Consider the following 13,213-nt stretch of genomic DNA (forward strand, 5'->3'; position numbering starts at 1 on the left):
GACTTTGCAGCTTTGATTATGGACTATAAAAACGCTGATTACCTCGCAAAAACGTGACATCACGCGTCCTGTTCCGTGCTCCAGCACGGTTAGCGCTCACACTGCATGCTAACCGCGCCCGAGTCCAACTTTACCATCCCACCTCTTCCAAGCGGGCCAGGGCCGGCTAAACGAGCCGCGCCCGGGCACGGCTCGGAGCACTCACACTAGTCAAACGAACCGCGCTTTGGTGGTCAAACGCACTTGGGCACGGTTCAAACTGCCTAGTGTGAGTACACCCTTAGTCTGAAATAAAGCCACACTTTTGAGCGCCGCTTACCGTGCTCCATAGCTGCAACTGAACAAGCGCGCGGCAAGCATTTCCAGAAATACGGTGGCCACAATGGAAACCAAAACTTGCGTGTTTGGAACCGATGATCGGAATCGAAAACAAATTTTATAAACGATTCCAATGGCATCGTTATTTTTTAAACGGTTCCAAGTTGGAACCGGTTCTCGATGCCCAACCCTACTGTTTGGTCTCTAAAACAGTGCAGCAGTTCTTAGAAAAAAGACAACAGAAACAGAAAGAATACTTTGATCAAGGAACAAGGGTGCTTCCGAAAATTCAGATTGGTGACAATGTCAGAATATGGCAAGATGGCGTATGGAATCCAGCTCAAGTAACTGGACTTTCTGATCAGCCCAGATCCTATGTCGTACAGACGCCTGATGGGCAGATGTATAGAAGGAAAAGAAAGTTTCTGATGCAATCAAAGGTGAAAAATACCATAACCAAGGATGGGGACAAACAAAATGTGACTCAGCAGAATTCGTGTGACAACACAGGTGAACCTTGTGAAATGGACATTCAAAACAAAACACAACAAAGAAATGCTAGTCCTTTAAAGCTTCCAAGTCTCCCAATCAAAACTGCGAGTGGAAGGATTGTCACCAAGCCAAGAAGGCTTATTGAAGAGTAGCTGTGAACTTTCTGATGTCTGTTCAGGTGCAATAGTTTAAGGGACAATTCAGAAGTGATTAAAAAGAAATATAAAAACATGTTTATATGCAAGAAAGATGTTATGTGTTTTTTTTTTTGTTGTTGTTGTTGTTGTCATTTTCAGGTCATTTACTTTATAGAGTGAAGTGTAAAAAAAAAAAAAAGGGATGTCATGATATGTAAATAATTCATATTGATTATGATGCAGTTCATGTGGAAGCCACAGGGTGGCGCAAATAAACAAACAAGGTTTGGTTGAAAACCTAGAACATGTCTGTCGTGTATGCTCCCTAAGAACATATCAAAACACAAGGGACCAGCATAAACCAGCAAAGGACCAGCATATACCAGCTAAAACCAGCATCCCAGCACCAAAACATACCTAACCAGCATATGCTGGTGTTTTCAGCAGGGCATTCCTGTGAAATTGATTTATCTTTATTTTATTTTGTCATTATTATTTTTTTAAAGAGATAAAAATGGTCCTTATCAACCTTGACATGGCAATAAAATTCTCATTATTTTGGCAGTTAAAATTTGGGCTGGTTTTTGTTGAAGTGGGCGGGTTTTGATGAGCTTTTGGGCTGGAAATCGTCAACCTGATCTGGTAACACTGACCTCCTATAACGTAGCTCAAAATGTCTGACCCTTAACGCTTTCCGTAGTCAGCTGTAAATGGTAAACACGGAAGCTCAACCAGACTAAATATAGTCGGAATGAGGTTGATATTAATACGTGTTTTTAAATGATTCGTATGATTATGTATTTCTAGCAGAGAAATTAGCAGACACCACAAAAGGTCGAGAAAGTGTCAAAAACCAAGCAGCTGAATAGTGGTGTTGTTCAGCCTAATATAAAGCTTGTACCGCATATGGAGCTGAACACGTGCTGAAGTTCAATGGCTTCAGATAAGCAAGTCACATTTGTGATCGTCGGTGGAGGAATTGCAGGTGTAACTTGTGCAGAACAGGTACGAATACATCAATGACGATAAATGGATTTATAATGAGTGGTCTGATACCTGTCTGGACATACAACCTTAAAAAACTTTTGCAGGTCTCATCGCAGTTCCCATCCGATGAAGTTTATCTTCTGACAGCCTCTCCCTTAGTAAAGACAGTTACAAATTTCAAACAGGTTTGATATTTTACATTGAAATTACGAATTTAAATGAAAATCCATGTCATACTTTAATTAGGAGCCGTCGATTATTTATTGGGGAAATTATTGTACGTCTTGAAAAATTAAGTTACTTTATTTATAAAATATACATTGTACCCATAAAGTGAGGTAAATATAATACATGATGTTATAACTAATACAAAATCTGGAAATTGAAGAAAAAAAAAGTGAATTAAAAAATGTTATTTGTCAACTACATTTCTCCATCCAGGTATCGAAGACATTGCAAGAATTTGATGTTGAGGAACAGCCATCCAGTGTTTTAGAAGAAAAGTATCCCAATCTGAAAGTCGTACAATCTGCAGTCAAACTTCTGCGAGCTAAAGAACATGTATGTTAAGACACACGCTTTGTTGCTTTTCCCAGAATATTCTGAATTAAATTGTAATCTCTCTCTCAATTTCGGCAGCTTTTACAAGCAGAGAATGGTCAGACATTTCATTATAAAAAGCTGTGTATCTGCAGCGGAGCCAGACCCAAGCTTCTCAACCAAGACAACCCTCATGTGCTAGGCATACGAGACACAGACAGTGCTCAGGTACACAAGAACTCATTAATAATGAATATTATGTTTATGAAAATAACAAACATAAATATGATTGGATGATTGATGCTATTTTTACAGGAGTTTCAAAAGCGCTTATCAAAGGCTAAAAAGATAGTTGTCATTGGAAATGGAGGAATCGCAATAGAATTGGTGTAAGTATTTGAATCATTAATATTAATAATAAATGATCAGAACAGTAAACACAAATAAACACACTATGAATCACTTTTATGCTTTTGTGTTATTTCACAATTAATTTGTGTTGTTTTGTATTTTGATTAGTTTACTATTATAAATAATGTGAAAAAATTATTGAAATTATGTTGAAAAACCAGAAAAAAAATTAAATAAAAAATAAATAAATATAAATTATATATCTCTTAAATGTTTTACTGATTTGTCATTTCCACTGTATGATTCCCTTACTCCCACTTGTGTTATTTCAAATAGATTTTTTTAAGTATATGTCCAAATGCAAACAGAACAAAGTAAAAAAAAAAAAAAAGAATAGAGAGAGATGCATTGAGCTATTTTATAATGCCTGCTGTGTGCTTTTGTAGGTATGAAGTAGAGGGTTGTGAAGTGATCTGGGCTATAAAGGATAAAGCCATAGGAAACACATTTTTTGATGCAGGAGCTGCTCAGTTTCTTATTCCCTCACTGGGGGCTGACAAAAAAGACAGATCTTTGCCATGCAAAAGAGCACGCTACACTTCTGACAAGACTGGAGGTTGGTTTACACTGGTGCAAACTGGTTAACACTCTCACACACAATAAGCACTGCTGCCCTCTTCTGGCAATTTTGATGGAAAGTGCTTTTAAGTTTTGATTTATGAGTGCTTCTGTAATGAAGTGAAGAAAAATTTAAAGAAGAAAAAGGAAAAACCTGTATTCTCCCTAATAAAATATAAATAAATAAAGTCATTGCCGTTACATATACATACTCAGTATTTACACTAACTGTTTGGGAATTTTTTTGACACACATTACTTTTTAGACTAAAAATAATAGTAATAAGAGTGATAAAATTAATTATTAATACTCAGTTCTGTTTGCACATCTACTAATTTTTTACAACCCCAATTCCAGAAAAGTTGGGACGTTTTGTAAAATGCCATAAAATCAAGAATATGTTAATTGTTCATTCTTTTTAACCTTTATTTAATTGACCAAAGTACAAAGAAACTTGTGTTTTCACTGGCCAACTTAATTTTGTTTTGGAAATAAACTTGATTTTGATGGCTGCAACACAATCCAAAATAGTTAGGACAGAGACATGTTTAACCCTGTGCCACATCCACTTTCCGTTTAATTTAGGAGACTAATTGTTAAAGTTTTGCAAGCAAATTTTTTTGTCCGATCTCACTTGATACAAGACTTTAGATTCTCAGCAGTCTGCGATCATCATCTTCTGATTCTTCTTTTCATGACTTGTCATACATTTTCAATCATCTCACTGATGAAAGTCTGGATGGTCCCTTTGGTCTTTGAGACGGAGAACTAATTTGACCACAGCACCCATCTCCATTGTCTTTTTGACTATCTGGGATGTGCTCTATCCCAGAGAACCCCGCATAGATCTGATGTATAGCTTTTTCTAAGAGTTGCATTTGATACAGTGGCAGACTGTGTTAAGTGTCAAGTGACAGTGGTTTTCCGAAGTACTCCTGAGCCCATATAACTATATTTAACACCACAGCATGATGGTTTCTAATGCAATGCTATCAAGGCTTAAAGGTCATGCACATATGTAACACCCACCCCTTTGACTTTTAAGTTTTAAATGAAATGATGGACCAAAAAGATCAATCTTACTCATGAGTCCGGTGTATTAAACAGAGTTACCCAGAACATACATAATTCAACCTGACACCAATTAATGATTGGTCAAACAATTGGAACCAGAGGATTAAAAATAGTATAGTATGACAATGCAAGGTCTTTGGTTTGCAATCACTTAGAACCGTACACTTTCCTCTTAGTCTTTGTTGATAAATGAAGTGAGAAAACAGTACTTGAATGCAAAGATGATTCCGGAGCAAAGTTCAATGGGAAAAGAGATTATGTAATTATACATGTGTCAGTGTTTGTCCAGCATTGGTTATGAACAGATAACAGTTAAGCAGTAGATGTAGGTCAGTTCTCTTTTTCGTTTTTACAGAATATATTTAAGTTGGTCAGTGAAACCTTTGGACATCTTTTCTTTGTACTTTCGTCAATTAAATAAAAGTTAAAGAGAATTAACAAATCACAGATTCTTGGTTTTATTGCATTTTACAAAATGTCCCAACATTTCTGGAATTGGAGTTGTACATTGTAGAACACCAGCATTATAGAATTATATACATAAATTGTGTCAAGTGCGTTACACGTGTATGTTTCATAGCAGGCCACAGTGGGGCTTCAGGAGAGCTTGGCAGTGCTTTGGGCCCAGATTGGCATGAGGGGATTGAACTAAGAGGAGCAGTGCAGGTTTGTGTCCATCTCATTTTTGCAGTTTTTACATTAGTCACCATAACATGGTGGATGATTTTCACTTTTCACTTTATTCTGATTCTTTTCCTTAATTTTTTAGAATTCCAATGGAGTCCATATAGAATATGAGTGTGAGGTTGACAAGATTTACACCCAACAAGAGTTCTTGGAGTCCAAACTCAGCACAAAGAAATCGGAATTAGGTTATAATAATATTATTTATTTATATAATTTCACAGTTATTCACTAAAATAAAATGATAAATTCACTCAAATAAAATAACTTTTTTTCCCTTTCCTGTAGGGGTGTGGCTGGCTTATGTTCATTTAACCAATGGAAAGATTTATGGCTGTGATTTCGTCGTCAGTGCAACAGGCGTTGTGCCAAACACTGATCCTTTTCTCGATAGCAACAATGTAAAAATTAATATCTCTTTGAACTGACCCAGTTATTTCACTTTTAAATTTTGGATATTTAAAAATCTTAAGTTATGACATAATTAGTAGTCATTTTTATTTGCTGTATTGGTCAATGATAGATAGATAGACAGATAGATAGATAGGTCAGAATTAATTTTTTTGTATTTTAGTTTTTGCTGTTTTTAATTTTTATACAAAATACTATAGTATTTTAATTATTGACTCTGGTATTCTCAGTGAATGCCTAATAAATAACATATCAAACATAAGCACATATATTTTATGCGTTTTTAAGGTACATTTTTTGGAAAATTTTGCTACTTTTATCAACAAAATGAACAGCAAGAAGTGACCTAATTTACCAGAATTCAAGCCTTGTGCATTTTATGTCTCCAATTCCAGTTTGAGCTGACAGAAGATCATGGTCTGAGAGTGGACGATCATATGCGGACATCTGAACAGGATGTGTATGCGGCTGGAGATGTGTGTACTGCAGGCTGGGAGCCGAGTGCTCTCTGGCAACAGGTATGTATTTGTGTATTGCATCTTTTACTTTTGAGGCCAGATTAACTAAACAGGGCAAATTAGTGTTAGAGTGCGATTCCACAAAAGCGCAGATGGGAGGGGATTCTGTGTGTGATTTACTGACAATCAGTGTTGGGGAGGTTACTTTGGAAATGTAATAGATTACAGATTACAAATTACCCTATTTAAAATGTAATAAGTAGTGTACCTTTTCAATTACTTTATAAAAGTAAAGTAACTGATTACATCTGATTACTTTTTGATTACTTTTAAGTTTCTAATGGATATTTTCAACTAAATCATTTTCCAGCATTTATACCAAGCAGGTGTGACCTTACAGTAGTTTACTGTTAGAATTTCAAAATCTTTCATCACTTTAATTAAGATTATATTAATTTAATTTTAAAGTACAGCCATCACAAAACCAGACCTTATAACAAAAAAAATGTTTACTGTTGTTACAAAATCAAAATTTTGCATAGCTATGACAGGACACACTGGCAAGTAACAATGCCTTGAAAAACTTAATTCTTAAAAAAGATTTATTTAAATATATAGATAATCTATTCAAAATAATAGATAATTATTTTTAGTTATATTTAAGAGAAAACACAATTCTAGATTATAATAATTTAGTAAAAACAAGTTTTTTCTTCTTACTGATATAATAATAAAAAAAATAGTAAAAATCTGCATACTATTTTTTTTTTTTTTTTTTTTTTTTTAACCACTATGTGTGAAGGGAAATCATTATACCATACAGGGCTAATAATTATTTCTCACTAACAGAAGAAATAGATTCTAGAATAGATACTGCCAAATCCAAACAGACTCCATCATTGTAGCTGTGTCATAAAATCCATGGTATTGTTTTTTTATTATTATTGTTTTAAATAAAGTTACATTTCATCTAAAACACTGCTTAGATTCAGTGACCAACTGGGGTGCTTCACTAGATGATCATTATAGAGAAGTTTCAAGCCCTTGAGGAAAATAGATCTATATTATTCGAAAATAAGCTAAACTGCAGCGCATTTTCATCCTTCAAACCATTAGTCACGTTTCAGCTGAAAATCACGCAGTAGTGTAAACACTGATTTTACAAATGACACTCAAAATTAAAATGGGTTAGTGTGATAAAATCGCAAGTTAGATCTGACATTACCAACCTTATTCAAGGGGAAAAATGCGATATTTTTTGTGAAAGGGTTCATAAATACAAGTGTGTCTGGTAAAGGCAGCTAGCAGGCTAGCTAATTTGTTATGAATGTTTTTAATATTGGTCTCGAATACACAAAGGAGACGATGAACGCGCTGACAAAGAGGATTAACCTAATTGGCAGACGTGGTGCACCGCAAATTCAAACCAATCAAAAGCATCAGAATAGCACCACTTTAATAAATGGCATTAGCAGAAGGCATCGTGCATATCAAAAACAGGCAAAGCAACAGATTAATATTATTCAACATATCCCAGATTTTTAAAGAAAATTTTTAGCTGTAACCCCATTTGTAATCTTTAACATTTTCATAAGTAACTGTAATTTAATTACACATTTGTGACCCTGGACCACAAAACCAGTCTTAAGTCGCTGGGGTATATTTGTAGCAATAGGCAAAAATACATTGTATGGGTCAAAATTATTGATTTTTCTTTTATGTCAAAAATCATTAGGAAATTAAGTAAAGATCATGTTCCATGAAGATTTTTTGTAAAATTCCTACTGTAAACCTATCAAAATGTAATTTTTGATTAGTAATATGCATTGCTAAGAACTTAATTTGGACAACTTTAAAGGTGATTTTCTCAGTATTTAGATTTTTTGCACCCTTAGATTTCAGATTTTCAAATAGATGTATCTCGGCCAAATATTGTCTTATCCTAACAAACCATACATCAATAGAAAGCTTATTTATTGAGCTTTCATATGATGTATATATCTCAGTTTTGTAAAATTTAACCTTATGACTGGTTTTGTGGTCCAGGGTCACATTTTTCTAAGTAACTGTAACGAATTACTGTTACATTTATTTTGTAATTAAATTACGTAACGCCGTTACATGTACTCCCCAACACTGCTGACAATGCGTACATTGAAGAACACAGATGGAACAAATACCAGTAAATTGATGAGAATAAACATTAGTAAAATGCATTGCGTGATTCATTTTAATACTCTTCTCCTATAAATATTCAAAGAGTTCAGGTGCAAAAATGACTCTGTCCACTCCATGCCTTTTCAGCAGTAATTCTTTACTGCGCGTATTTAGTAAATTCTGACAGTACTGTTTGTTAGTAAATTTTGCCATTGTTCTTTTTGTGATATTCATTGCAAACACACACTGGTCAATAGCATTTAGCCAATACTTGATACTTGTTATAGACAGAATGGTTACAATTCTGGGTAAGATTTGATTTATTTATTTATTTTTTAATTATGTACTGAGGGTTGACTTTCTAAAACTTTCTTCTGTTATGTGTAAGATGCGGTTGTGGACTCAGGCACGACAGATGGGCTGGTATGCAGCACGTTGTATGGCTGCAGATGTGCAGGAGGAGCCTATAGAGCTAGACTTCTGCTTCGAGCTGTTCTCACACATCACTAAATTCTTTAACTACAAGGTGAGTCCTTTTGTTTGTCTATTTCTTTATAAAAATTGTGCTTTTTGTTGGTACCTCGCTTTCTGAAGAAATTTCAGATATTGTCTAATTCTCAGACTTAACGCCAGAGAATTCAGAATTTAAAAATTTTACTGGAATGGCTGAATTGCAAGTCAAATTAATTTACGCAAATTAAACATTATGAATGAGTGAAAATAGTGACAAAGATGTGGTTTAAAAAATGATAATTGCCATCTTAATTAAATTTTAGAGCAAGGAATTGAAAAATAATTTTAAAAGCATTCTCAATGGATGGCACAAAAGGAGTTTTTAGATTTAGTTTTATTACTTTTTCTCTTTCTCTTGTTTTTTTTTTTTAAGGTGGTTTTGCTAGGGAAGTTTAATGCTCAGGGTTTGGGTCAGGACCATGAGCTTCTTGTGCGCTGTACAAAAGGTCAGGAGTATGTGAAGGTGGTTCTGACCGGGGGCCGAATGGTTGGAGCCGTCCTTATTGGAGATACGGACCTGGAGGAAACTTTCGAGAATCTCATTCTCAACCAAATGGACTTATCCAGATATGGAGAGGAGCTTCTTAATCCTAATATTGACATTGAAGACTACTTTGATTGAATTGTTCTGGTTAGTCATTGAAAAAAGAAATGATTAAGTTATTTTAGAGCTGCATTGTGTGTTTTCTGTTACACAAACCGAAGAGCATAAATAATAATTTAATATGTTATTCATTTTTCTTTATGTTGCTCCAAACTCATAAGACGTTCATCTTTGAAACTTGAAAGGATTTGAAGAATCACACCCCCTGGTCACACAAAAAATACATATATTGTATAATAAAAGCCGGATGGTCCATAAACTGTATTTCAAGTCATTTACATTAAGTTTTTCATCAAGTCATCTAAAACCATAGCTGTCAGTGAGAAACCAAAATTTAGATTATTGTTCACTAGAAATCTTTCTGTAAAACATTGCGACCGGATCATAGAATCAGTGTTTTGATCTTGAATATATGATCAGTCAGATTCATAAACAAATAATTTTGACTGGTTTTGTGATTAACTGAAATCTCTCATCTCTCATGAATGTACCAATGAAAACTGGGGTGGATGTCAAGATTTTCACTAAATAATGACTTAGATTTTGGTCTTATGGACCACTTTCATTGTTGTTTCAATCTGTTTATCACAAAAGGCAGACTACAAAAAACTTGAACTGTAAAGAACTGCTTTAATGTCTTTTTGAAGCTTAAATATTATGTTTCTGACATACTATTCAACGGGGCACCAGCCAAGGAATTTCTCCTTGGCAATAAAGAACAATCATTGTTGAATAAATAAGAATTGAATCAATTTGAGAGATATTGTTAACTTGTAGAATCTCTTACTGTTTTAACAACACAAGGACGACACAAGTGGAATAAGGGGGTATTATTAACAAAATGAATAACTAACAAAAGATTGCAAAGCGAAAAAGATTAATCAATGCAATGCAAAAATCTTTTGGAAAGATAAAGCTAAAGTTCCGTTGGAGGTAATAAGGTTAAATTTATTCTGAATTCAACAGATAAGAGATTATTTGTTATTAACTGACATCAGCTATGTAAAATCTAATGAAAATCAAATAATCATATACTAACAATACACATGAATGCCAGTGGTCTCTGGAAATAGTTTTGGAAAGAGTTATATTTATGTTCCGCCTGGTCACTTGTTGATCTGGGCCATGTTGAAGTGGGATGAAAGGAGTTGGATTAATTTTACAATCTTTACCAGAAGCACTGGTGTATGACAAACTCCTGAGCCCCAAGAAGATCCTTTGTCCGGAACCCGCAAACAGAGGAGCCTTGAAGGTGAAGTCTTTACAGAAGATCTGGACTACGCTCTTAAAAATAAAGTTGCTTTAAAAGATTCTTCACAGTGATGCAAAGTGTTGTGAAACAAAGGTTCTTTAGAAATTAAAGGTTTATTATGAAACCATTTAAACAAAAAAAGGTTCTTCTATGGCATCCTGAAGCACCTTTATTTTTAAGAGTGTACCTGGATAATGCTGGTGAGATGATTCTAAAGTTGTTGTCCTGGAAGTCTGGAACACACAAACAGAGGATCGCTGAAGAGGAGGCTCTGAAGTTGGGGAGCACTTAGCTTATGGTCGTTGTTGCTTTTGCTGTTGCTGTTTCCAAACTCCAAATTTGCTTCTTGCAGAACTTCCTTATTTCTCCTTGGAACAATAACGGGAATTATGCAGAGAGATAGAGAGAGATGACCCAGTAGACTGTTTCTTTGTCTCTAAGAGAACCTTTTTAATCTTTCATGAGAAGGAGGAGTTTGCAAGTTGGCGCCTTTCAGTTCCAGCGTTTTGAATCCACGCTTAGAACAATGTCTTTAAAGTTTTTCCTATGCATTACTTTCCAAACCAATTCCAGATTAAACAACAGATTGTGCTGAAAAAAATTAACCAGTTGACCAAACATCAATGTGTAATGCTGAACATTGAATCTCTGTCTGAGGTAGTCGGTGGTCGTGTTTGCTGATGTTTACTGAATGTGGGTAAAAATCAATTCAATCAAATTGAAAATTAAATTCAAACAGTAAAACATTAAATGATATTCTGGCATTCTGTAGTTATTCCAGCATTCATTGTTGCAGTAAATTAGTTGCTGCGATATTCAATCAGGTACTCTGGATATATCTGATTGGAATCAAAGATAACAAAAATCCTTGGATAGAGTGTAACATCTACACATCTTTCATCCAGGTCATCATCAAGTGTACAGTAATCTTGATGGCCTGTTCTGTACTGTTCTGTACTTCCCAACAGAAATGCGGGCAAGCATGACTTTGGTTATATACTACCTTATTCTCTCGCACTAAACCAGCAAACTTATCACACAGCATTTTTAAAGTAAATAAACTACAACATGATCAAGGAAAAAAAAGGATTTTAATTGTAGACTCAATTAAATATGTGTAGGCTAGTAAAAACGGATTAAACACTGTAACAAAGGAAATAAAAGAGTTACATTTTGACAGACAGACATAAATAGAGAGCAAGCATGAATGAATAAGAAGCACTCCTGAAAATCTCAGTTCATTATTATGCAACTCGCTGAGGTGTAAGTGGCAGTGAAATGGAAACTAAAGGTTCTATAATAGTCATAAGCTATGCTTTCAACAATATGCATCATAGTTTATGACGGGGTGTCCAAAGTCCGGCCAGCAGCTGGTCTATTAAAAATGTATTATATGGGTCATTCCTGTTATACAATGACTTTTCTGTCTCTGATTTACTCACTCATATTTTCTCTAAAATTGGTCACATATTCATAAGAAATGACTTAAATTATATGTTTATGTCTTCTTTATCCCTTAAACAAATAATAGACATTATGCTATTTTGTATTTTATACACCTTTTTATTGAAATATGCATTCAATTTTATCATGTCCTCAGTGAAAAGTAATCAACTTCCACAAGAAATATAAACCATGAAATAATAAAAACCTCAAAATGTTTTAAATTATGTTATAGACTAGGCTAAACTGCATCCAATCATACATATAAATCATTTAGTTATTTTTTTTTTTATTTTCTTCATTGTCCCTAAAGTCATCTTCCAAGTTAGTATGTACTTTCTTGCCTTGCAAAATAGAATATTCCATTGAGACTATTTTCAGGAAGTGATTGTTTATTTTTCCTACATATATATATATATATATATATATATATATATATATATATATATATATATATATATATATATACACACACATATATATGATAGTTGTGTGGATGATACACTCTATCCAAGGATTTTTGTTATTTTTGATAGTAATCAGATATATCCAGAGTATGTGCTTGAATATCGCACATACTAATTTACTGTAACAGTGAATGCTGAGAGAACTAGAGAATGTGTGTAAAATCCCAAAATATTTATATAATACAGGTTAATGCAGATCTAAAGTGTTTTAGGGAAAATATTTTTTTGCAAAAGGTTGGGATTTAATGCATTTTAGAGGACAAAGTTATTTATTGTTATATTGTTTAAATTTAACATTTGTTTTAATCCAGATACAGTAAACGCGTCGGAAACTCACTTGAAATGTGATTTCCCTTCAACTCTTGGCCAACATACTACCAAAAAAGAATGTATACAACTTAAGATATCACAGAATTGATCACCAAAGGATCATTATGGGAGTTGGAGCTCAACAGACAAAACATAAAGGTGCCATGTTGAAAATAATAGACCTAACATTACTTCAGTATATCCATCCACAGCCTTAAATTATTACTTGCCTCATGATGTGAACATACATCAAGACTTCTAAACAATGAATCAATAAATATATATTATCATTGGCAACTCAGTAGTCTATTTTTTTTTTCTCAAACGCTTTCTCACCATGCATTATTGGTTACTTCTAATAGCTCATAGTTCCTTATAGGAATAGTTCACCCAAAAAT

The 13,213-nt window shown here is 34.0% G+C and overlaps 1 protein-coding gene across 2 annotated transcripts; it reads left to right on the forward strand.

The window, feature by feature from the left end:
• The first annotated feature begins 1,668 nt into the window (after nt 1-1,668).
• pyroxd1 (pyridine nucleotide-disulphide oxidoreductase domain 1) lies at nt 1,669-9,603 on the forward strand. Of its 2 annotated transcripts, XM_073836926.1 has the most exons (12): nt 1,669-1,952; nt 2,039-2,119; nt 2,376-2,495; nt 2,574-2,702; nt 2,790-2,863; nt 3,272-3,441; nt 5,098-5,183; nt 5,287-5,389; nt 5,490-5,602; nt 6,008-6,130; nt 8,616-8,753; nt 9,114-9,603. In XM_073836926.1, the coding sequence occupies exons 1-12, from the start codon at nt 1,881-1,883 to the stop codon at nt 9,360-9,362; spliced, it is 1,458 nt and encodes a 485-aa protein (XP_073693027.1). In that variant the 5' UTR covers nt 1,669-1,880; the 3' UTR covers nt 9,363-9,603. The 2 variants fall into 2 exon arrangements, with proteins under 2 accessions (XP_073693027.1, XP_073693028.1); XM_073836927.1 differs by lacking the exon at nt 2,039-2,119.
• The last annotated feature ends 3,610 nt before the right edge of the window (nt 9,604-13,213 follow it).

Source organism: Garra rufa, chromosome 3, assembly GCF_049309525.1.
Source record: "Garra rufa chromosome 3, GarRuf1.0, whole genome shotgun sequence".
Classification (NCBI taxonomy): domain Eukaryota; kingdom Metazoa; phylum Chordata; class Actinopteri; order Cypriniformes; family Cyprinidae; genus Garra; species Garra rufa.

Excerpts from the sequence above, each read along its gene's own strand:
- pyroxd1 (XM_073836926.1), top strand. The coding sequence starts at position 1,881 with ATGGCTTCAGATAAGCAAGTCACATTTGTGATCGTCGGTGGAGGAATT. Across the intron at positions 2,120-2,375 it reads CAGTTACAAATTTCAAACAG|GTATCGAAGACATTGCAAGA; the intron begins GTTTGATATTTT and ends TTCTCCATCCAG. Across the intron at positions 2,703-2,789 it reads GAGACACAGACAGTGCTCAG|GAGTTTCAAAAGCGCTTATC; the intron begins GTACACAAGAAC and ends CTATTTTTACAG.